Here is a 25,911-nt window from a genome sequence, read left to right on the forward strand (position 1 = left end):
GTATAGAAACTCTGCTTTATTTACTGGAACATTCAGACACAGACGTGTTGACTTGAATTAACTCTGTCAACTGATTCAGTCCGGTTGTTTTTAGCTTGTATACAATTCTGAATGCAATTTCAGTAGAAGGAGCTGAACAGAAATGATTTACAGAAAATTTGGAATTTCGGGAAAGTGGGAATTTTGGGGGTTGTGGAAGGTTGTTCGCCTGAAGATTTTGTTTTTGTCAATGTTTGTAATGGGTTGAGAAGTGTGTAAAAATGCCATTCATTTCTATAAGAACTTTGGAGATGGAAAATGTGAATGAAAATGTGCGCGTAGCACGAATTCTCAAGTTCAAAGGGAATTAGTGTTACGGAAAATGTGAAATTTCAGAAAAACTGGGAATTTTTGGGATGTGGAATATTGTTAGTCCGAATGTCCCGAATGTTTTTGTGTTGGGATGTTTGGGATTGATGAAGAAATGCTGGCCTTTGTGTAACCATTCATTTTCAATAGCATTGTTCTATGAGTAAATGAGGGAATTTCTTGTAAATTTTTTGATAGAAAGCCAGTCTTTTCCTGAATGAGATGAACATTTTGACGTTGGAATGGTTTGAATCGGTTGAGCCCTTCAGCATTCACACAGTTCAAGTTTATTACTACTGCTTCTAATAATAATAATAATAATAATAATAAAAGTGATAGTTATAATCCAGGAACTGTTGATTCTGAACACTGCAGATCATAATAGTAAAGATGGAATTTGCAGGATAAGCCTGAAAAATTAATCAGTTCATAAAACTTTTGTCTCTGAATTCTTGAGGTATCTCTGTACTTTTTGAAGCAGTGAATTCCAGCTTGGCCTTTTTGTTCTTCTTGCTAATGAGTGGTGTGCATCTTCTGTACATTTCTTCATGACATCCTCTATGAACAGGAGATAGTGATACATTCACTCCTGTCCCCTGCAGGATGTTGCTGATGTCACTAACAGTTGTTTTAGGGTCTTTCTTTACAGCTCTCACTATGTTTCTGTCATCAACTTCTGATGCTTTCCTTGGTTTACCTATAGTTAGTTAGTACATCGGTGATTTCTTTCTTCTTAAGGACATTCCAAAAGTTTGCAGTGGCTATGACCAATGTTTGTGCAATGGTTCTGATTCTTCTCTCAGGTTCACAATTGCTTGTTTTTCACCTATAAAAAGCTCTCAGGTTTTCATCTTGTTTTCACCTCAAAATGTAGCATACACAGGCAAAACATATCCTACCCAACGTGAAACTGAGCGTAGACATTCAGTGCTATTTAGAGATCGAATAAGTAATGCAATAGGACACATACGTTAGTCACATGTTCCAATACTTTTGGTGGGTTGAAAGAAAAGGTGCTAGCTTTTAGGTTGTGTACCCGATCTAGATCTAAATACCTGAAAATAAAAGCTGAACTGTTGCTCTAGGGGGCGGCATGGCTCAGGTGGCAGAGTGTTCGTCTCCCAACCTGAAGGTTGTGAGTTTGATCCTCAGTCCTCCTGTGATCATGTCGAAGTATCCTTGGGCAAGATACTGAACCCCCAGTTGCTCCTGATGCTGCCTCATCGGTAGGTAAATGTACTAACAGTGTGAAAGCACTTTGAGTGCCTTGGAGGTGGAAAAGTGCTATACAAGTGAAAGACCATTTGCTCTCTGGTCTCATATTCATCTTTTGATGTCAAACTTAAATGTTTTCAGTCTACAGCAAAAATAAAGGAATTCCAATACTGTTCTAATACTTGTGGAGGTCAGTGTATTTACTGAATAGATGTCAGAGTAATGGCTATAAACACTAATCGAGTGAAGTAGGTTTTGTTTTATTATTTTCCTTACCCCTCCAAGAAAGAAGTAGTGAAAAAATGCTTTCTGTGCATTTGTTTCATCCTTGGGTGAAACATAAGCATAATCAATATTTTTTAACGACAGACCCCATGCTTTTTAAAATATTGATCTCTACCAAATGGTTGCAATGTCACTCAGTGATTAAAACAACCTTATTGATAGTCACAAATGTTTGCGGCAAAAAAAAATCTGAGCTTATCAAGAGACCTTAGGTCATTTACACAGTTTAAAAAATCTCTTATGGGAATACAGTTGTCCCTCCTTTAACACAGTTAATTGGTTCCAGACGATAACTGAATTTCCGCAAAGTAGGATTCCTTCTTTATAAATGGAATATTTCCGCATTTAGAGCATAGAAAACCTGTTTATGACTTTCTAAATACATATTTTACCGTTATTAAAGCTCTGTAGACATGAAACAACACCCCTATGGTCACAATTATGCGCCTATTATTCTTTGTTTACATCACATATTGGTCAACTGTGCAGGCTTCGGGATCACTGCAGGGACACGAGACGGCCGCCGCTTTAAGCATAGCGTTCTGCTGAGCTAACAGGTTAGCCAATTTCTATATTCTAAACTAAAGAAAGGGTTTCAAACAGAGTGGGGAAGAAGGACAAAGTATGAAGTCTAAAACCGACCACTGCAATAGAGTGACGGAGCGATGTTCGAACCACGATGTAGCGAGGGATGACTGTATAATCAGGATTATTCTCAACTAAAGAGTACCACTCAGTCAAAATAAATGTCTCCTTTCATTCACAACTGACACCTTGCTACATCTCATTTACCTTGTGATGATTTCCGAAATTTCAAAAACTATTATTTTAATTTGAGGACCCTGCTCCTCATCTCAGAGCCTCATTAGCGCCGTATTGTGCTTTAGGCACCATCCTATAACTCACGTTCTCTCACATTTGCTGACTTAAGACACTGAGGTGATTGTACTGTGGGAAATCTCACTTCCTGCTTGCTCCTCTGCCGGGGGAATGCAAGCGCACACGACTTCAAAATCCATTTGGCAGAGTAAAATGCATTTTGCTCTTATCACCTTCAGTTGCTTACATTTTCAATTATTCATGGTGCGGTAAAAGCCACACACTGGTGAGATTAGGCTTCTTAATTGTTTAACTAGTTTACTGCTGAACATTAGCTTAGCTTAATGAGAATAAAAGAGGCTAAACAAAAAGTCAACTATAACAATAACGGTGCTTTCACACTTTGTTGGTTAGGCACATTTAATGAATTGTTTGTGTACTTAAATGTATGGCTATTCAAATGAAACTTATTTTTTTAGCTTACATACACTGCTTCGATTCCCTTGTATGCGTACTTGTCATTCTACACAAATATAATGACTACGCCGTGCAAGAAGGGCTTGGAGAGTCTAAATTGCATTGTAAAAATGATCTCAACGTTCCTCTTTGTCTGTCCTTCCAGGCTATGCCCCGCCCTCCAGCAAGGCTCCTGCTCTCTGCGACCCCAACATAAACGCTATGTATAATGGATGGATGGACTTACTTTAGCAGTGCGTGTCTCTAACTACTCCCAGGCCATTTCTGTAGGTCACCTTCCAAATGCTCAGTGCAGAAAGGCGAAACGAGCATTACTGAGCTTGTACTTACTGCATGCCAGAAGGAGATAAAATGGGAATATGTGAAAGCGACTGCTTGTGCCAGCAGAGAATTATTACTCACCTCTGCAAGTATCACGCTACATTCCATTTAATGTACCTCAATAGCTAGAATTAAGTGCTTGTGCAGTTAACTGTTTCAGCCTTAATTTGTCGCCTACAAATGTCATGTACAACAAATTTGGGTATAAATATTTTATATTAGTTATAATGAGGTAACTATGAACTGCGCGTGATGGTGTTTTTGCTTTTTGGAGTTGTTCTGGTTCATCCAGAAAAGGATTAACTTTCCTTGTGCTTTTTCATAGGCATCTTTGTGGATTACTTTTGCCAACTCATTGTGACATTTATTACAAAAGATGGACCAACAAAATGTTTTGCTATTATCATTTATCATCTAGTGTTACACCAGGATGCGGGGTGGCTTGTATAATGAATAAAGTATTTTTATTATTAAACAAAAGATTGACTTAACGACATACACAATTTTGAAGTAGCAAAATAATAAAGAAAGTCTAGGAGGCACAGCAAGGACTAACATGAAACTCACCATGGAAGGTGGAAACAGGAACATGTGAATGATTGTCTATATGTGCCCTGCGATGTTTGAGAACTGTTTAAGAACCTGTTTAAGAACTTGTAATATGTTTTTTAAGTGTTATTAGAGCCCTCTGGACATAAAATAACACTCCTATAGTCACCTTTACCCAATTACCCAATATAGTTGACATAATAATAGAAAATAAGACATCTTAGACATAAATAAGCCATTACAGTAGCATTGACAGGTGGCTTGGTGGCTATTGTCACATCAGTGTAACGTTCCTGACATCTAGTGGCCAGTGTAGTAGAATACTACTGCAATGGCGCAGTGAACATTTACACAGGAGTGGCTGTCAGCCACAACTCACGTCAGTCACTCCACAACACGCGTCACTTGTCAGGCCCCGCCTTTTAAAGGCGCACACAACATTACGCTACATGAAATATCTTCTTAATGCCTTATATTTGTATTTTTGTATATTTAGCCATTTTTATTATTGAAAATGCTTAATTTGTGAATGCTTAATTCCAAGAATACATACAATTTGCTTATAAATGCATATGTTTTGACTAATAATAATAATAATAATAGTAATGGGACTGCACGGTGGCCTAGTGGTTAGCATGTTGGCCACACAGTCAGGAGATTGGGAAAATCTTGGTTCGAATGTCATCTCTGTGTGGAGTTTGCGTGTTCTCTCCGTGCGTGCGTGGATTTTCTTCATGTACTCAGATTTTTTCCCACATTCCAAAAACATGTATGTAAGGTTAATTGGAGACTCTAAATTGTCCATAGGTATGAATGTGAGTGTGAATGGTTGTTTGTCTTTATGTGCCCTGCGATTGGCTGGCGACCAGTCCAGGGTGTACCCCGCCTCTCGCCCAAAGTCAGCTGGGATAGGCTCCAGCACACCCCCGCGACCCTAATGAGGAAAAGTGGCAAAGTAAATGGATTGATGGATAATAATAATAATAATAATAATAATAATGACAATCATTCAACCATGAAAATGATCATTTAGTAATTAATTATTTTTTGACAAACCGCAATAGAGTTAGGGCACGATTTCGAACCGCGATGTAGCGTGGAACAACTGTATCGTTAACATATGCCAGTGTTGTTCTTATATTTTTTGGAGCCCAAGAAGGCCAGCAGCTTCAATGGCAGGGTTGTGGCTCTAAAAAACATTGTCTCTACAGTTAATAAAGGTTTAATGAAGGCGACGGTTTAAACCCCAGATTACATTTGAAACCATGAGGTTCATTCTTCAACCCATGCAGCTCAAGATGCTGCCAACAGCTGGCTGGGGGAGATAACATTCGTCAGCCGACTCACCCACTGTAAATATTAAAATTGTGTTCCATAGATACATGTGTTTATCAGTCTGATAAAGTGACATGGACAGGAACGTCACACCCGTGTGTTTTAATTTCAGAGTTGGTGTTTACTGACAAGATGCCATCATTTTTTAAATAGAATTTTCAGCATGTGTCCTATCTGTTTATGACTTTATTTTAACGGTAAACCCCATCTTTTTAGTATGTCAAATATTGCTACTGTTGACCTTACCTGGACCACAGTTTATGTATTTGTACAAACAATGTACATTTTAAAGAGTAAGACAAAAGAGTATAAAACATCATATGAAAACAGAAGAATCCAAATAAAAATATGCAGAAATTGAGGAAAATGATATCAACAAACAAAAATCCTTTATTATTGCCCATTCTCCTTATGTCTCTGGCCAAAGTCACAAGTAAATGTGCAAGTCAGTCAGTCCATCAGACCGAGGTGGCGTTGACATAAGCGGGTTCCACTGTACTGTAAATACGTATGTACAATTTATATTTGAAATAATTATATTTCATTAAATTGACCCCATTTAAAACTATCAATAATCCATCAGTTGGGCCAGAAAATTATCTGCAATTTGCAATTATTTAATTGGATAATTTTTTTGTCTGCGAGGCATCTGATCTGTGAGGTAAAAAATAGATTTTATAAAAAAAAAAAAAAAAAGAAGTGCTCTCCAATGAACTCCAACTCCATTTTGGCCTTCAATACACAATATGAGTCTGAAAAAGTCTCTATACAGATACTGTATGACAGGCAATCCACTTTTAGTACGCTCGAACACAATAATTTTGCTTCTTTCTTTTGTCGTGAATACAATGTATGTGGAATTGGCTTTTTGCTAACCCTCTATTAGAATGGTGGAAATGTGATTAAAAATGGGGAGGAGCACGACCAAATTAGGTTTCCCGGAACAGCATTACATTGTAAACTACAACAAAAAGTATGTAATATCTATCCAACAAAACAATGCCAAGGAATGCATCATTATGAGAACTGTGAAGACTACATATTGTGAGGAATTAATAACATTTTATTTTATACTGTATACATGGTATTCAATCATCATTTTAATGAAGGTTGACAAAAGAAAATACAGTATGTTTGTTTAGATGACTAATTTTAAGTTTCTGTTGTTATAATGCGCAACTAAATAAGTATTGTAGTGAAAATAATATGTCCACGTAAATAATGATTTAATAACGGAACAGCAACAGCAAAAAGCTGGTCAGCACCTGTGCGCATGCGCGAAAATGAGGAACGTACGGTGGACGTCAACAACAACATGATGCTGTAGCTATGGCGCCGAATATTTACGGATTTATACTGCTCTTTTACCTCAGTTGAATGTATAAAAGAAACGAGGGGGAGAAACGAAGAGGTGAAACTTACTCTGGTTACACCGTTTATCCTTTCACTTGCTGTACAGGCAGTTTAAGTCATGAAGCTAATCTCCCAGCTAATTAAGTTGCGTTGGGTAAGCTAGCGGTAGGTTAGCCAGGTGCTAGCAACGAACTTGTTGAAATAATAATAATAATTCTAATTTATGTATGTTGATTACCGTGTGTAAAAAAATAGTTTGTTAAAGAGTGTATCAAGTGTTGCACCAGTAAGCTAGAAGTCAGTAAGTTCGAAACAACTGTCGTTGTAATTAATGCTAATGGTAACACAGAATGAACGAGTATTGACTAACAACTACAATGAATTTATACATCATAATAAGTACCTACCTTGAATGAATATCTACATCAGGGGTTCTCAACTGCATTTGTCCTGGGATCAGACTCATCATCATGACTTACACACATATAATTAACTTTGTAGCAGTGTTAAAACATTTTGAAATTTGTAAAATCAAGTCTGTGCTTAATTCTATCTGATAAAGCATGACTTGAACTTTAATATGATACCTCATTCACATCTCTACCCAAAATATAAAATACGTTAGAGCAGTATATACTGTATATATGCACGCTATATGTCTATCACTGTTGTAAACACACACTCAATTTAAAAAAGAAAAAAAAAAAAAGTTGGAGCAGATTTTATACCAGAAAATACTTGTAGTGCCTTTGGTGCCCATTGCTTTAACATTGAGTCAGGACAAAAGCAGTGATCAACCCACGGACTTTGGCAAGTACAACACTTCTACAAAACATATATTAACTTAGGCTGTGAAAATATGTTTTACAAGTCATCAGAGTAACCATTTACATTTTTTTGATAATCCAAAATTCCAGAGAAGAAAGCCAAGTGTCATATCTGTCATGTAGGCCTAGCACTGCAGTGCAGCTGCAAGCCGTGTATTCGTTTTCACCCCACACTAACCATAAGAAATACACCTCGCTATCATCGAGGACAGGGATGTATAAAATCCACCAACATCCACTCCATATTTGAGAAAATCAATGTTTTTTAACATGATTTTGTTATAATGAAGCGGCATAGAAAATTGATGGATGGATGGATATCTAAATTATCCATATTTATTTGCTTTTATATTTACAATCATGGCATCCATATTGAAAATAGGACAACAATGCAAACGCGACATGTAGTCATTCCGGGTCAAAAATACATCAGATTTGAATGAAATTTTCACTGCAGCCTTATAAGTTAGAAATTTATAAGGTGATATCTTTTTTAGTTAGTGGGTTAGTGAGGTGTGTTAAGTGTAAAGCCAGGCTTGCCTGTTCAACAAAGGTAGCTCTCTTGTAAAGCAACTATATCACCATGGTATCTTAGGCTAAACTCATAACCTGTCCAGATTTTCAGCTTAAAATCGGCGATGAAAGTGCCGCTGTTTCAATGTGGAAGTCATTTGGAGATGGTATCACCATTTAGTGAGAACCCGGTGGACGTGGGAGCAAGAACAATTTGAGCAGCACTACGACGGGAGTGGCTAGTATGAGATCACACTGATTTGCTAGCATTCACTGATTGAATTCTCTATAAGAGATAAAGATTTCAGCCGAGAAAGTACGCTACATTTGGTCACTTTTTGCAATAATAATATGCAATATGAGCTATTAACTCGGCCAATGTTTGCGGATGTATATGTCACAGCAGTCCTTATATATTTTGCTCAGTAAATAATATTAATCCATGTCGTCAAAGTGTATACACAGCGTATTTTACAACTTTATTTTATACTCAGCTCAGAGCTAGTGCATACATTGTACACTGTTGTCCGCCCAGCCCCGGCCACCTCGATTGCTTACCATCATGACGGACTTTCTCCTCCATGGCGTACTACACTCTGTTCCATTCATTTGCAGCCGAATCAACAGTCCTTTCAATTCTTGTGTCCCTGGTCAGTAGCTTCTTTGAGGCAGAAATGTCAGAATGTTGGAAGAAAAGTATCTATGTAGATAGTGCTTTCAAAAGTGAGTTGCAGATATTTTAAAAAGGTCAAAAACTCAAGAAACACTTGCAGCACACTTAACTTCCTGTGGTGCATATGTGCCCTATGTATCTGTAAAGGTCACGCTGTCATGATAGAAATGGTTTTTTTATATCTAAATACGTATGATTTTATATCTTACTACAGTATAGAGTTTGCTGTAGAGCTCTCAAATTAGAGATAATACACATATTTCTGTGTATTGAGTGCATATTATTATTATCAGTGCAGATCGTATCATTGTAATGTCTACGTCATGTCTACTTTCAGCGTAACGTCAGCTATGAAAGTGCCACGGTTTCACTTTTTATCTAATTCCAAGATAGAATCACCTTTTATTGAAAGCCTACGAGGTTCCAGGGGTGACATGGAGAAAAAAAAATTTGAAAAAAGAGCATTGCCTGATATTATCTATCTATGAGCGACATTGATTTTACGACGAGGGAATACGCCAGATATGCTCACACGAGCACCAGGAATAAAGTGCGATATTTAATATTAATAATGAGGCCAGCATTAGCAGACGTAATCATCGCTGCAGTCCTTGCGTGAGTACTCATGTCAACACTGCCATCTAGTGGTCACAATGAGATACAAAGAAGATGGTGCAAAGATTTAAAAAATGTTTTTTGCGCCAATTTATTTTTTTTTAATGGATAAGTGTTAAAATGTCAAAGCTGTGCATTGGAACTCCTGATAACGTTCTATAATAATTCAATACTCATTTTTTTGTAAAATACACTGGCTGGGATTGCTTCACTTTTCAACAGAAGTAGAATAATATGACGTCAAACGCCCCCTTTCTTGTGAACGTCCACTTAGCACAAAGCCGGACACCGGACTTGACAAAGTAAGTTGATAACCACCGTTGCGGGACCAATTAAGTCTGATTGCGGATGTTAGGTTTTGTCGAGTTGCATCTTGAGCACAAAGCCTGGGTTTGTTGAGCCACTTTCGCCGTACACCCCCTAGATAAGTAATCTGATCTGTTATGATTCAGTGCAACCACGGTTCTTAATTCCCATTGTCTTCGTCTCTCCTAACAGCTTCTGTGCCACAATGAAAGCGAGCAGAGGCAACATGCTGGATGCTGGTGTGTTCAACAAGGTCAAATATTCGCGGCTGGCTGCGGATGACGATGGATACATTGACTTACAGGTACTAGGTGATATAGATAATGCAAGGTAATGGATGGAAAATGCTGTCAAATGATGTTAAATCACCTGTGGAAAATAACTGTCTGCTGCTCCTGGAATGTCATTCTTTCCAGTTTAAGAAAAGTCCACCAAAGGTCCCGTACAAGGCAATCGCACTGGCAATCTTTCTCTTTCTGGTTGGCTCCTTACTCATCGTCTTCGGGGCTCTTCTTCTCGCTGGCACTATTGTGGTTGAGGTGAGTTCATGTCTGTGTGAATGTGAATGTTGAAGGATATTTATCCATATGAGTTTACCTCGCCTCTTGCCCAAAGTCAGCTGGGATAAGCCCCGGTTCACCTGTGACCCTAATGAGGACAATTGTTATAGAAAGTTAATGGACAGAAAAGGTGTGCTTTTTAGATCTGGAATGCGGCTAAAAAGCTTTCTCGTTTCGACATTGAAATATAAACACAGTGGTACCTCGGTTTTTGTTATGAATTCATTCCAAAAGGCAAGGAAAGACTGAAATGGTTGAAAACAGAAATAATAACAGTAATGACATAAATCCAATCAATCTGTTCCAGACACCCAAAAATATTAACAAAAAATACATTTTTAGTAATTAATTATAGTTTTCCATACACAAAACAATGCAAAAATGATTATACAAGACAAATGAAATGAATAAATAACATTTAACATCACTTTTACCTTTTATTGAAGACATGTTGGCAGACGGCAAGGAGCAGAGAGCGAGGAGGGGAGAGGAGAGGAAGAGATTTACACTAACAATGACTTCTTAACATCTTCAGTCACAACATTAGCTTCCTTGATTTCTTCTCAAGGATGGAACATATTGTTGATGAGGCAAACTGAGTAGTTTGTGTAACATTCTCGTTTGAGTTTGCCAAATGAATGTGCCTTACAGCAGTGGTTCTAAAATGGTTTGACTGCAGGACCCACCATCATTCTTCAATGACAAGCTGCGACCCAAATTGCAGAAATGTTTTAACACAAACTTCTCAAATATCTATTTCATTTAATGTATTTTATTTAAATGTATTTATTTCAATTTTAAATTTAAAGGGACTGTTGGCAACAGTTACACTGTTGCACAGAGGGCGCTAACCTTTGAATGTGTTGCAAGCCTTATGTCCCACCTTTTTCTGTTTCCAGCATGTAAGCTTCGCCCCAGGTAACACACATATACAGCAGCCTTTGCTAAGCGCTGGCGGCGTAATTTTGGGCCAGCAGCAAATGAAAAGACAAGTGCAGTTTGAATTTGAGGTAGTACAAAATAAAACGGGTTATCAGCACAAAACAAGCTTCATGATCGTTTCAAGAGCAATATGCTTTATCCACAAATTCTAAAATTATTTGAACAAAAATTGTCTGTAAAGGTTTTCATTAGGGATGCTCCAATCAGGGTTTTGTGCTGCCGATTCCGATACCGATCATCCATGAGTGAAATCAGCCAATAGTGATACCAATCACATAGATTAAGTGGAAATTTTTGCATTTATTTATGATGAGTGCTATTGGCCAGGTGGCCTTATAAGGTGGAACATTTAGGACAATTCCAATGGCAATATGCTTTTTCACGGAACTTGGACGATTTTGACCGGTGGACGATCGATCGGAGCATCCTTAGTTTTCAATACACGGGGTAGTTGAATTGGAGGACTTGCACATGGACCTGCAGGACTCCAGACTGCAACTAAGTGGTCGCAATTTGCGATAAAAATTTTAGACACGGCGAGTAAATTTTTCATCTACTCGTGTTATTTGTATTACCGTAAAGCACCGTGTATAAACCGCACCTGTGTATTAACCGCACCCCCATTTTCAGGCTCACGGCGGGGAAAGAAAAATTTTAGTTCATAAACGCTTGCCAACTCTTTCATCTCAAATCAACATGCGTTAAGGTACTAAGCAATTTCAAAAAGAAGAAGAAAGGAGAAATCTGCTGTCCATCAATTCATCTGCAATGGAATTACATAATGCTGCATTGCTTCAGTGTGAATTTGAATAAACTCCCAATGTTTATTCAAGCATACACAAGCATTTTCAGCAACTGTACAGCAGAGAGTGCTAAAGTCAAAGCAACTGTCTGACCCACAGATGGCTTCCCAAATGCGCTTCTGGTCAATTTCTCCCTGTATTTATAGCCAAATTCTGGTATAGCGGACCCAAGCGTCCACGAACTTGCGTCCAGCGGCACCAAACTTTGACTGGGCGTTGTTGGAGCGGTGATGAACTTTGCCGTGGCGGAAAATTGGCCGCTCGTAATATTTTGTGCAGCTCAAAACTTTCGGAGCGGTACGAGGGACCATCAGCGGTGGCCGAGCGGATACGGCGTTGCCTTAACGGGGTCCAACTTCTGTTAAACGGTGGTGAACGAGCGGTGATTCATTTTTTTCACCGCTCCAGGAACGCTACAGCAAAGTTCAGGCGGTGAGACCGGGCTTGTAGTATGAGTGATCTTCCGCTGAAGCGTTGTAGAAGCGTTGCCTGATAATATTTTTTAGTCCGAGTCTGGTCACAGACCTGTCATGGTGTATAAACCGCACCCCGATTTTTTGCTTCTTAGAGGTGGAAAAAAAGTGCGGTTTATACACGGTGCTTTACGGTACTTTAAAACAGGCATAAAATTAAATTCAGGTTTGTGTCAAATAGTACAAAGTTTGTTTCACACAATTAAAGGCAAAAAAAAAAAACATTTGGGTTGGTTGGTCCTGACAAAAAGGTGTCTCTTATTTATTTTTGTGGAAGTTGGCAACCCGACCAGTTAATTTGCTGATTTCATTTTATTATTATTGAATATTTTCTGTTGCTGGCAAACTCCTGCTCCACACTTCAGCCCAGTAGTTGACAGTAATGCGCAAATGAGATGCCCACCAACATTAACTCAAACCAAAACAAAAAGAAAGAAGACGAACACCAAAGAAGAAGGCAGACCAATGTGTATGAGAGCGGGAGGCGAATAGCCACTGTGATTGGCGTTTGTGTGAAAAGAGGGCGGTATTTTAGTTATAATATATATGATGCCACCAAAGAGGCCTTCCAGAAGCTAGGACAGAAACAATGTGGCTAGAGAAGACAGTTTCCATTCAAAAAAATTCTTTTTTTTTTAATAATACAGTGAAAATGAGAGGAAATGTGAATATTTACTTTACAGGTCGATTTCGGTTTGCGTCCCTACACTTTCTCCTTGTGCCTCCTAAAATTTTAAGTTCGGGGCTACTGTGGTCCTACTAAAAAAAGTTAGTGTGGAGACCTGTCCTGGAAGAGAGGTGAAACATCTTCAAGAATATCTAGCGAGTCCAGTTCCTCTGATTGAACACTCAGTAGGTACACTGAGTGGGTCAATAGGTCGAATTGCGCAAGAAACGCCTCCCAATACCGTCATACTGTGTCTGGTAGTCTTCATTGTGGGCAGAATTCCTCCACACAACACAGCATGAGCTGCAGCGGTGAGATGCACTGTTCTACATTAGGATAACAAATATTTCAATGGACGGCACATTAAGTCCACACTCTATGCCCTTCCCCTCCCGCTGTTGTTGGCCATAAACATGGCATGCACCTCGAGGTGGCGTAGCAAGCGAATGGCACATACGCAAGATGCATTTGCGGACATCAGGTTGTTACAGTTTTTTCTTTTTTGGTAACGAGTGGGTTGTGACCCACCAGTTGAGAATCGCTGCCTTATAGGATACCCTAGTATTGTGTAAACTAAATGTTGCGAGATTTGGTGTGATTTTGGTGTATGATCCAAGATGGCTAAATAAAAAAGCAGTGCTTGCAGTATTGTCCGTCCACATCTTTATTAATACCACAAGATTGAACGTACCAAAGGGTGAAATCCAACACTTTGTTCGGCGCAATATTGTAACCGAGAGAGTGTATATGAACCGAGGCAAAATTTTGGCTACATTTTTTTTTTTTTGTCAAAAAGTAGGGCATTCGAAAATAGATATATGATTGTACACAAAGTGTATTGTTTAGCTGCCATTTAAAATCCTGTGGGCATGTTCCCACTGTGCATGTCTCAGGAAAGTCATTTTGAGAAAAAAACCTTTCTATAGCTCCCAAAACCCTTTTTTTTCATATATAGACTACAGACAAGGATAAAATTGTTGGTCCCCCACTGTGAAAGAAAGTAAAACCTATAATAGTCACTGAAACAACTCAAAACTGACAAAAGAAGTCATTTATAAAAAATACTGCAATCTGCCAAAATGCATCTGACAAGCTACAAAGCTTCTGGGAGACAAATCTGAAGCTTTTTGGCAAGACACATCAGCTTTTTGCTGACAGACGCAAAAAATGTGTAGAGTACAATAAAATCTCGGGGCTACCAAGGTATTCTGAGGCCAAATGTGTTGCACATTGTCAGAAAGCTCGGTTTCAATTGCAGCTCATGGGTCCTGCAACAAGAGCAGGACCCAAAACACACAGCCAAAAAACACTCAAGAAGAGACAAACATTGAACTATTTGGCTATATATGGAAAAAAAAAAGAACAATGAAATCACATTAATTTAGGCAAAAACATATTTTGCTAACTTTTTTAAGAGAACATATATCACTTGTGAAACTTAAATGATGACAAGTGTTTTTTAAGGAGACTCCGGATGTGAGAGTACAATGGCTGCGCCCTAGCAGGACTTCAAGATAACACGTAGGTGGGCTCCACGTGAGAGAGCAGTCGGTGAACCCAGCGTCTTCCACCGCTGACAAAAGGCTACCCATTTCGTATGATGAATTCAATTATTTTTGGGGTTATTTGCATAGCTTTCTGACACACATTCGGGCGAGTGTTGTCCAGCATGGACAGATGAGCCTTGAAAACTCACCATACTCCATCAAGTGTTCTTCAAATGCTGTATTAAATTAAAGCTTTTGAACGTGTTATCTGTGCAAGATATTTTGTTGGCAGGTAGGTTCCACCTGGCAGACATGTTTGTTTTTGTTTTGGCACGCCTGCGTAGTGTAAAGGAAAGTGGAGCTGGAGCTGGACTGGTTTGCTCGTGAGGAAATGCCCATTGGCTAGGTTCACACTTCAGGTCAATTCAGATTTTTTTGCTCATGTGTGACATGTATCTGATTTTTTTCATGTCAGTGTGAACAGCACAATTCCGATTTTTTTCAAATGTGATTCAGATCTCATTCGTATATGGATATATATCCGATATGTATGCGATGTGACTGCAGTATGAACGGTCAGGTCACATGTCAGAACTATACGTCGTCGCAAGGCGTGTATTGCCGTGCTTACCGAGACTTTAAAGGTACTCACGGATGTAGGCAGTCATCGAACGGTGTGGTTTATCGTGTAAGACTTGGATAAAGGTACTCACGGAGGTAGGCAAAAGTTCTTCTTCTCATCTGAAAATAATTTTTAAAAGGTGTTGGTGAAGCAGCTCTCGTCATGTCTCACCACTCCTGCCTCAGACATCCACCACATGCACCTTGGAATAGACAAGCTGTCTACGAACTGCAATAGCCAAAATTCTTGCCCTCTTTCTTCTTAATCTCCTACACGGAATCTTTGGTTAAGAAAATATTGACTTCCGTTGCACAATATACTAGCTATATGATACTAGCTCTTCATGCTCTAAAGTTGATTTTGAAATCAAAATAGTGATACTTTTGATACTTCAGATATATGATTTTGTCCTTTGTATTTTCTGATGTTGTATATTAGCTTGGCTACATTGTAAATGACACCACTAACTCGATATACTTCAGGGTTTAAAATAAATAAATAAATTACTACGATGTCTTGTATTGTTTAAGCTATGATTTGAAATACTGACCAGACACATTAGGTGAATTTGCACATATCGCCGATACCTGCCTGAATTTGACCGGATCGGATTGGATCGGAAATGAAATCAATGGTATCGCGCATCACTAGAGCACACACCACCTCTTTACTTCCGTAAACACACGGAAATACGAGTGATGCCGTGCTTTTGCGTATGCACGCCACTTTCCAGACACTTTGCGTCATTAACAAGTCGCATTTGTTTGGTAATGTGGACGACCACATACAAAAATCAAGATTAAAACAAAAAATCTGAATTGGGCTAAATACTCTGCAGTCTGAACATAGCCATCGAGAGCTGCTGGAAGTGAGTGCTTTATTTCAAGAATTACTTCGAAAGATTGTGCAACAAAATAGTGGGTACTATAATTTTTGTCCAGGCTGGTTTCATTATTTTTTGTTCTCAACCACAATTCAAAATCAATGTCTGATTTTCATTTCAGGGTTTCCACTAAATGTACTGTAATTGATCGTTTCGAACAAAGAAATGCTGATCACTGTGGGGGTTTTATTTTGATGGACCGTGACAATAGTTTTAGCTGGTGTTCATGTCTGCATGGTGCCCTTGTGGGGAGGACGACTCCATCTATGAATAGAAGCGGCAGAGTGGGATGGCAGATTGGGCCAGTCAAATTATTGTCAATAGCCAAGCTTTGGTCCTCACTAATGTGATTTCACCTCACTACGTCACGCATGACATTCTGCTCTGCTCTTTCAGTCAATCAAACACTGTCAACTCCATTAGAGGTACAGAACTGCGTGTTGGAAGTGATTTCACCCCATTTGCTCTTGTCTAACAACAGAAATATAAAATGATGTCATTATATCGTAGATTTCTAGAGACCACATATGAGTCTTCTTGTAAAAACAGCAATGTTTTCTTCACAGAAAGTAATTCAGGGCCTACTAGTTTGCATCGCGGTTCGAACATCACTCCTCTATCACAGTTTTTCAAAAATTAAGAAATAATCAGTTTTGTGTTTGACTATGGCCCATTATTTGTAAAAAAATATTGAAATACAAGGTATATGTAGTAGGACTGTCCGATAATATCGACCCACCAATAACATCTGCCCGATGTTGCATAAAAATATGATATCGATAGACATCGGTATGTGTTTTTTCCCGATAATGACAACCGATATAAAAAAAAATGCTGTATAGATGGACATTTTAATGTTCTCTTGGCCAGGATAACACCACAGTTTGTTCACATAAAGTGCAAGCCCACCTCCTTTGCGCTTTCCACAGGCTGTTGTGTTCCTGGCTGCTCTGAAATCGGCTAGCTCCTCAAGTTAGCATCTGGGACCCTAGCTGTTAGCCATTCAGTGAAGCACAAATAAGCTGCACTCCCTGAAGGTCTTGAAGTTCTTGCCAGCTTGTCGATCTTGCTCGGTAGTGAATTCATGTTTCACGTGATAATTGAAGGTACCCAAGATAGATATATAGATAGATAGACGTATAGATAGATCGATAGAATCTTTATTACTCTCCAAGAGACATTCACATTTTCAGCAGCTCTGCAAAAATGTCGTAATGAACTTAATCACAAGATCACGTCAAATTTGTAGTGCAATATACATAATAAACAATCATAATATATAATGATAATAATAATGATAATGATAATAATAATAATAATAATAATAATAATAATAATAATAATAAATAATAATAATAAGTAATAAGTATAATAATAGTAATAAGTCCAGTCCTGTCAAGTCCAGTCCTTCCACGACAGGGGATATGTGATGTTACTTACACATATCGGTATCGGTTGATATTGGAATTGGAAATTCAGAGTTGGACAATATCAGCATATCGGTTATCGGCAAAAAAGCCTAAATCGGACATCCCTAATAAGAAGTCTTCTGGTCGCTAGGCGTCAGTAATGTTACATTGATGAGACATGATATTAGATTAGATTACCTTCACCATCATGGAGTCAGCCATGGCATGGCCGACATGATAGAGTGAAAGGAAGTTCTCCTCTCATTCCATGTGGAAGTGGTAAGCTTTTGGCTTCTTACTTTGTTTTACCACACTCCGTTTGAAACACTTTCTTAAGTTTAGCGTAAGTAAATTGGAGAGGCTACCTAGTTAGCTCAGTACTGTAGCTTTACTATGCTAGTGGCGGTCGTCTCTTGTGTCCCTGCAGTGATCCCAAAGCCTGTGCAATGTGGTGTAAAGTAAGAGTGTAAAGGTGACAATTGGGGTGTTATTTCATGTCTGCAGGGTTCTAATAATGTTAAAAACAACATTTAGGAAGTCAAACAGGTTTTCTATGCTTTAACTATGGAAATATTCAGTTTATTAATATTGAATCCTGCTTTGCGGAAATTCAGCTATCATGGTCTGATCTGGAACCAATGAACCACGATAAACAAAGGACGACTGTGCTTCGGAATCATGGCAACGATGATACATTTGGAGTATCGGCCGATCTCACTCATGGATGATTGGTGTCGGAATAGACAGCATAAAACCCTGATCGGAGCATTCCTATTTTATTTACGTTTTGTTTCTCTGAATATAGGCCATGTTTTCTGTAGAAAACGCATTCCATTCACCTAAATTGGTAATAATTCATAAATATGTGATAATACAGATAAAATGTACAGCATACACGTCCCACTGTTAAAAAAAAGCCCGCAACTTTTACATGTTTATGTCTTTTTGCTTCCCTGATCATATTTTTTGTAAAGCGTTGAGGTGTTGCACTTTGTTCGGCAGCCCTTGAACGCACCCTAGTTTGCTGTGAAATGCAAAAGTGACCACAATCTGGCCTCAAAACTTGTAGCGAGGTGAACACAAATTTATGATCTTAAACTGTAACTGGAATTACAGCAGGCAAGCAGTGTGGATTATGTTGACACGTCTTGGAGAAATGCCTTCTCTGAACGCTAGCCGGGACGACCTAGTGACCTGCAGAGCACGGAGTCTCGTACTACCACTAGCCGCTTTCGAGTGAGGTGGAGGTGGCCCCACAATAGATGTAAGCGTGATGGTTGCGCTAGCCTGTGACTCTAATCTGTTCTATCGATCATCATAGTGTGTACAAAGCTGTTGAGGCTGCCTGTGCTTGCGTGGGTTCTGTCACACATGGGTCTCCAGCTTCCTCACCCAGACTAATAATGCTCGGTTAATTATAAATAAATCGTCTGTAGGTGTGAGCGATGTTTTTTTTTATACACAAAGTGATATTTTTAATTTTAGCGTTAATAATCAGGTTCTGATCCAAGACGTCAAATGAAGCAGTAATTGAAACACTCCAGTTAATCCTGCCTTTAAAAATAGATGTAATTAAGTTGCCTCAGTGTCTTATTATCTTGCTGCCAGTTTTCATCCGTGTTCCTTTCCAGGCTACCGCCGTTTCATGTATGTTGGAATATGAGTCTGTTGTTTTGTAGCCTGTGGATGCGTGGATCCCCCGCTGTGCCTTCCACTTCCGAAATTCACCACTCCGTGTGGGAGCTAACAGTCTGAACATATCAAATTTGTAATTATCAGTAGGAGGTTAATGTGAATGTATTCCAGGCAGCAGATTGTATTTGCAGAAAATGTGCTCTGACATGACGGAAAGAACCCCACACTATTTGAGATGTTGATTTGCCAATTAGTGCACATTCATTTAAAAACATGAACAACATATTTGAGATCAAATAGAGGTTATTGCTCCGTAATCAAATATTGAAACTGTGTATTGCTTTAATTAAACAAATGAGCAATGGTGGCTGAGTGCATATTTCATTTTAATCTGGAGAATCAAGGGTCAACTTTTTAACACTTTAAAATAGGCCATGCCTACAGAGCATCTTTTGGAAAAAAGACTTAAGATGAATCAATGCACAAGATGGCCATCTTGTGGTGAACGGATACACTCAACTTTGTGATGTCTTGTCGCTTTGCATAGTGAATGAAACCAGATCTCAAACAAAACAATCATGCCTTGTCTGACGATGAGCATTTCCTGTTTACTCACGCACAAAGTACACAGTAATACATTAAACCTGGGTTACTTACAGTACAGTAAACTATTGACTGCCATTAAAATCAAATGTCTCCTATTTGTGATTGTTATGCACGACTGACGTAGCAGTACGTGGACAAACTGGAGCGATCGGTTGACAGTCTTAAGACTGACAGACAGAACTAAAACATGGTCTATTTCTTTTTGGATTTCAGCACCCAGATCGCACCATCCCTGTCATCATCATAGGGATTCTTGTATTCCTTCCTGGATTTTACCATTTGAGAATCGCCTACTATGCTGCCAAGGGATACAGAGGTTACTCCTACGACGACATCCCAGATTTTGGCGACTGAATGGAGAGACAGGCTCTGACTTGCCTTTTGCCATATTTACACCCATAAAGTATTGCCTGCTATTTTTTTTTTCCCAGGATGTAGCATATACAACAAAAGTATCACACAGGCCAGACACAGCACACCATGTTTATCCACAGGTGGACTGTGCCGGATTTAAGATAATCTCTATGGTTCTGTCTGCGTCGCTCCATACAGAGAAAAACCTTACTGACAGTGAACCAAAGTGGCACAAACGATGCGCCTTTTTACCTGCATCCTAGCAGCTACGTGTTCTACAGTCTCAAGAGAGAATGCTGAAAACATGTTGACTCAAATCACCGCTGTTGTGTTACTGTTAAATACTGTTACTGTATGTCTATATCTATTTAATGTTATCCATCACTTCAAATGAGATGCCTTATGTCCATTGTTACACTGCTGTTTCATCATGTCCAAGTTTAAAACCAATATTTAACTCTGTTTGCAGCACTATGCAAGGACAGAATGCTTGATCAAATTGCAGTAGATGTTCCCTACAATATAGGAATATATTTACATTTGCAATCGCCTTTGTTTTTAATAAATGTGTATTTTAAGTAGATCTGCTTGATTAAAAAAAAAAAAGAACAAAATCAGTATCCATTTATTAGTTCTGTGTTTTTGGTGACAGGGTGAATTCTTAATAATTAGATTATTTTTAGACAAATATACAGTATTCAGTAACTGTTTCATTAAAGAAAAAAAAGTATCATGGTGATTGATTATGAAAAGCACAACAAAACAAAAATCAGCAACATAAAAACACATACAAAATAGTTATTCATTTTTGTAGCTCAGTGTTCTGTTTTTTTGTGTTCTTCAAACCTGATGGGAACAGACGGGAAGGCCTTAGTGTGTTGCAACATAACAGCCCCAGCCCCCAAGGCAAGGTCCATGAAGTCATGCAATCCCACAGACCTCTGACCTCACAATTGTGCTGGTGGATGAATGGAAAAAAAATACCCCTGACGCACACGCAACGTCTTGTGGGGAAGCCTTCATGTCCCTGTTTGTGCATTGTCCCAATACTTTTGCCCACAGTGTGACACTTCCGGGTTGGACCAGCAGTACCAGGGCAAGGACACCCTCTTGTGGTTGCCACTAAACTGGACGCCATCGAGGGGGAATTATACAAAAAAAACCCCCATCTGTCTGCATTTAAGCACGGGTCTAATGTTTGGGTTGTATGTCATGGGTTGTAAGTAAATGTGGTGGTGTGAGATTTTTGAATATAAGCAAAGGGGTGGCGTGGATGGCGGGAGGGAGGACACAACAGCAGTGCGGGTACTTCACCGTCACCTGGATGTGAAACACACACCTGTTGCCTGCTCCTGTTCGCCACATATATCACATTTCAGGCCGTTTCAAGAGCTGCAACCGACGACGCATTTCTGGAAAGACTGAACAGAATATTCGAGGGATGCTTTTATAAAACAAAAAGGACTCTCACACACACGGAGGCTGCCAGTGATCAAGCTACAGCCAGGTACGGTGATTTAAAACAGTTCTCTCAAATGTCTGCTTTTAAACAGCCTTATTTTCGTAAAAATGCTTCAATTATTTTTTTTTGTCAAAAGTTGAAATATGCTTGACTATAGCCAAGCATTGTATAGTATATATAATATCAATATTTTATACATAAAAAAGTACTCACTTCGAATGTAACTATTCAAGCGTAGGGCACTTGTACTGACCTCTACTTAAAAATAAAGTAGTGTGCTTGTTTTACATGATAACATATGCGAAGTGCACTAAATACAAGAAAATACATAATACGCTGAATACATGTTATTTATAGGGTAATAAGGCTCAAATATGACCTACACTTACGTATACCTGAAGTAATCTGACAAAAATATATCATTGTGGCCTACCTACGTATTTATGTACGATGCAAACTTTGCACTTGAGTCACACATTTGTAGTGTAGTACACAAGCTAACCTTTTACTTTTATCAACTGTAAAGTTGATATCTACTCATAGTAAGCTTGGAATTAATACTACAACATGCTTAACAAATCTACCGTACCTTTATACCTTTTTTCTTCAATGTATGTGCTTTGATTTCTTCTTTGCCTTTTCCAATCAAAAATTAGTTTTGTTAATAACACACGACCATCTCTTTTTAGGTGACACTGTGAAATACTCATTTATATTCTACCGCAGTCAAAGGTTTGGACACACTTTCTCATCTCATAGCATGAGAAAGTGTCTCCAAACTTACAGTGTGTGTGCTATTAGGTGGTGGAAAAGCTTGAAATGTTCTCTTACAAGTACTTGAAAGTAAGTTGACCATATTAAAGGAGGTTGAAGCCCCCAAAAGGTTGAGAAAGTTAAGGATCTTTTAAGGATGGTGCAAGTTCCTCTATTTAATGACCCTTCTATGGGAACTTCCGCATGGAAACAAACTCCCTTTTAACCAACATGTAATCAGATTTGATCTTTGTTGCGCCGTCTCAATGTTTATGTTTATTTGCTTTGAGGTATGATGGTATTAGAATGGTGTCTCAAACTCTTTGACAGATTATTAAGTTTTTCGAACCCTTTAAAAATTCCACCTGTATGTAAAAAGGGCTGGAATGGAAACTTTTCCCCCATAATAAGCTTTAAAGTTGACATTGTCTGTCAGTTAAATTGATACAGTGCTTTATAGTACAGGTTCATTATTCACCTTCAGGGGTTGTGTACTTTTTGTTTTTGTTTGGGGTGTATGTTGTGCTTCAAAGAAGAACAGTGCAATGGAGTGTTTTATTTCACCATTTTAATAAGGAATAGATATTCTTGCTCACAAACTTTCATGCGCTGTTTATTGTGTATTGTTGTTACCATTATTTTATATAATAACGACAGATGCTCGATGTTGGCTTCATTACCGATATCAACCAATACTGGTAAAGGCAACAGATCTTCCCTCAAACTAATGTCAGGCCACATCTCGTGTCATGGAATGAACACATTATGCTTCTTTTAACTGTGCCGCTGGATACATTTCACAAATAAACACTGTTTGCGCAAAATAAGACAAATACCACAATATACAAAGTAAGTTATAGGTAAGTGCCATATTTACTTTAAACATTTTGTCTCAACAAAATAGTCATTTGAAAAATCAACCAAAGTTCAACAGTAGCCACGAATAAGAATCCAATTAAATAATGACGGCAACCTAGAATTTAGAAAGCTGCACATTTCTATGTGTGCAAAGTATGAAAATCTGGACTAATACAGTCAGTGAAATAATAAACGGGGCTCATTCAGCACGTCATGCATGAACGCAGCATGAACCAAACTTATTAGATTTAAAGTATTAAAGGAAGACTCCTGACTGCCCCCTCGCATTAACTAGTACTTCCATCGCAAAATTGCTTGTTTACAATTCAAAGGCGAAACTTGGAAAAGTTTTTGCACCACTTGCTGTTCTCAAACAAGGAGCTGAACCATTCTCTCTGTATTTCTATTGCAACCTGCTGATGACACTCGAAGATGAATTGACGTTTCCCTCTGAGAACATCCTGCTTGAAGCCTCGCAATGGCGGGGTAATCTTCATCAACTGTTAGATGTCATCTTGGTCTCATGATATCAAAATGTGAACAGCATGATGAGGAGGACTGAAAGAGGACAGTGGAATTTAAATGCAATTCCAGTCATGAAACTGATGACTTTTGTTCTGATATCATCACATTGTGTAAGTAGTGTTAGGGTCAATCAATAGATGTTACCTTGAAATATCAAATTGAGATTGAAGGGGATTATTGTTGTCAAGAGTGGTGATCCCTGGGATCAGGGCTGACAAATCCTTGCCATTACACAGAAATAGTTTGATGCCTGTAAGGTCAGACACAGTCTGTTTGCCGTTTGTTTATGTTTTAATACAATTATTCCCATAGAAAATCAATTGAAGGTAATACCGCCACCATCATAAAACCTTTCTTATGGTAACTGAACAGGAAATGTTTGACTTGTTTTGAATTACCATAGAAATGTGAAAAAAGTCAGCCAGTGTTTGTGCTGTTGATGTTATCAATGACGTCAAATGAACATGTAACCCATTCTTAGCTTGTGTGGAGAAAAGACCATAATAAGAAGGTGATTTGCGATGCAGATGCATCTCATGCATTACATTGTTTTAACATTCTTTGTTGTCACACAAGTGTAAAAATAAATCCAAGCAATCCTCTGTTTTAACTTTAATAACAAGTGACCACGCATATCTTTAGGCTGGAGTCTTAGTGCTTTGAATGCGAGTCCGCTTCACTCGTTCTTCTCTCGCATTTAGTTTTAACAGTTGGTGCTCGCTGCACTGAGATTCCGTGAGGTAATGTGTCACACAATATGCAATTTGTGTTGCACAAAGCGCATCATTTCTCGCTTGGAACGGAGGGAGGCCTCCTGCGATATGCTGACGTCTCGCGTGGCATCACGACAGTTCGAGCTTTTAAATTTCGTGTGCTTTGGTTATTGGTCAAATCAGAAGTTTTCTGACTGTAGGGGCTTGACTTTAGAGGTTCCTCTCTAAATTTGGTTCCTCACCAAAGTGTCCACCTTTGTAGATACCCACCTCCTGCATACGCCAAGATTTGTATTGCAATATTAAGTAAGACATTAAGCAAAGCATCCAAAAAAGCCCAATTTTTAAATAATTTAAGTAGGGGGAAAAAAGCCAAACTGTCTGGATCATCCTCAAAATTTAATGGAGTCTTGCCCCACCCCTCCACAGAGTTTCATAAGCCACTTTTACACAGAAATCTGTCAAAATAGCCACACTGTCCCCTTAAGCCGCCTTTGCCTTTTACACCCAATCCAGCAAAGGCAGGATACTAGCGCAACTGTGTGCTTTTACATACATATGCAATCAAATAATTAGTTGCCGTACTGCTTTCAACACAACAGGATGGGAAAACAGATGGTCTGGTGTGAAACTTCATACGCACGTCCTAATTACAGCATTGTCTTTTATATAGGCACACTCATGCTGGCCCCGCATTTTGATACAAAATCAGCCTAATTTGTGCTAATAAAGAATTGAAAATGACGTGTGTGTTGAACAGAAGAAGAATTGAGAAGATGTGTTCATTATGAATTATGAGCAATTGCTCGGTTGGTGGAAGATGTCATGGAAAGTTTTCATAAAAAAGTCTTTAAAGTCTTTAAAGGCTATATCTGCGTTGATGAATGCAGATATGGATGAAGTTGTGCGCCGCAATCTTGAGGAGGTAAATGCCTTATCTTATCTTATTTAAATTTCACACGTTTACTTTTGATAAACGTGTATTTGCGTCTACTTTCTGTCCGTGACATTTTTTCCGGGCTACCGAGTTTCCCTAACTACATATCCATTGCAAGCAGAAATCGTGTAATCACGTATGGAGTAGTCATCATCCTGGCAGGATGACGGTCATTCTTTTACATTTGCATGCTTTTGCATTTGCCATTACTAAATGACAAAACACAAATGGAAAAGACAAAGACAAAACAGGAAAAGCGAGGCCAAAATGGAAAAAACAAAGACAATACAGAAATCATTCTTTTGTCTTTGTCATTACTAAGTGCAGTAAGACAAATACAAAACAGGAAAAACAACGGCAAATTGGAAAAAACAAAGACAATACAGAAAAACCAATGACAAAATTGAAAACGAATATGACTACATTTGTATATTTTTTTTATTATTGATTCTCTTTGTATTTCCACACATATTTCCTTTTTTTTGGCACTCCTGTGATTCCATAAAATATTGGGTTTTCATGGTCAGTGAAAAATAAACTGAAGGCCTTAACTACTGTAGAAAATTTACCTGTAGACTGCCCATGC

The 25,911-nt window shown here is 38.6% G+C and overlaps 2 protein-coding genes across 8 annotated transcripts in view; both read left to right on the forward strand.

Annotated features, from left to right (window-relative positions):
- The first annotated feature begins 6,601 nt into the window (after nucleotides 1-6,601).
- tmem230a (transmembrane protein 230a) lies at nucleotides 6,602-20,754 on the forward strand. 3 transcript variants are annotated; one of them, XM_054757856.1, is made up of 4 exons: nucleotides 6,602-6,760; nucleotides 9,829-9,940; nucleotides 10,053-10,175; nucleotides 19,937-20,745. In XM_054757856.1, exons 2-4 carry the CDS (start codon nucleotides 9,842-9,844, stop codon nucleotides 20,075-20,077), a joined length of 363 nt encoding a protein of 120 aa, XP_054613831.1. In that variant the 5' UTR covers nucleotides 6,602-6,760; nucleotides 9,829-9,841; the 3' UTR covers nucleotides 20,078-20,745. The 3 variants fall into 3 exon arrangements, with proteins under 3 accessions (XP_054613831.1, XP_054613832.1, XP_054613830.1); XM_054757857.1 differs by having other exon boundaries at nucleotides 6,609-7,512; nucleotides 19,937-20,748; XM_054757855.1 differs by lacking the exon at nucleotides 6,602-6,760 and adding an exon at nucleotides 7,526-9,632 and having other exon boundaries at nucleotides 19,937-20,754.
- A 527-nt stretch (nucleotides 20,755-21,281) lies between these two features.
- Nucleotides 21,282-25,911, forward strand: part of LOC129170088 (protein turtle homolog A-like) — a 73,570-nt gene continuing 68,940 nt past the window's right edge. For 3 of the 5 annotated variants that reach the window (XM_054757276.1, XM_054757275.1, XM_054757277.1), the window contains exon 1: nucleotides 21,284-21,584. The gene's annotated coding sequence lies outside the window, so the exon portion shown is untranslated. Of the gene's footprint in view, nucleotides 21,585-25,911 lie in introns of all 5 variants that reach the window. The other 2 variants (XM_054757278.1, XM_054757279.1) reach the window with 1 other exon arrangement.

Source organism: Dunckerocampus dactyliophorus, chromosome 17, assembly GCF_027744805.1.
Source record: "Dunckerocampus dactyliophorus isolate RoL2022-P2 chromosome 17, RoL_Ddac_1.1, whole genome shotgun sequence".
Lineage (NCBI taxonomy): Eukaryota > Metazoa > Chordata > Actinopteri > Syngnathiformes > Syngnathidae > Dunckerocampus > Dunckerocampus dactyliophorus.

Excerpts from the sequence above, each read along its gene's own strand:
- tmem230a (XM_054757855.1), top strand. The coding sequence starts at position 9,565 with ATGACGTCAAACGCCCCCTTTCTTGTGAACGTCCACTTAGCACAAAGC. Across the intron at positions 9,941-10,052 it reads ATGGATACATTGACTTACAG|TTTAAGAAAAGTCCACCAAA; the intron begins GTACTAGGTGAT and ends CATTCTTTCCAG. Across the intron at positions 10,176-19,936 it reads CTGGCACTATTGTGGTTGAG|CACCCAGATCGCACCATCCC; the intron begins GTGAGTTCATGT and ends TTTGGATTTCAG.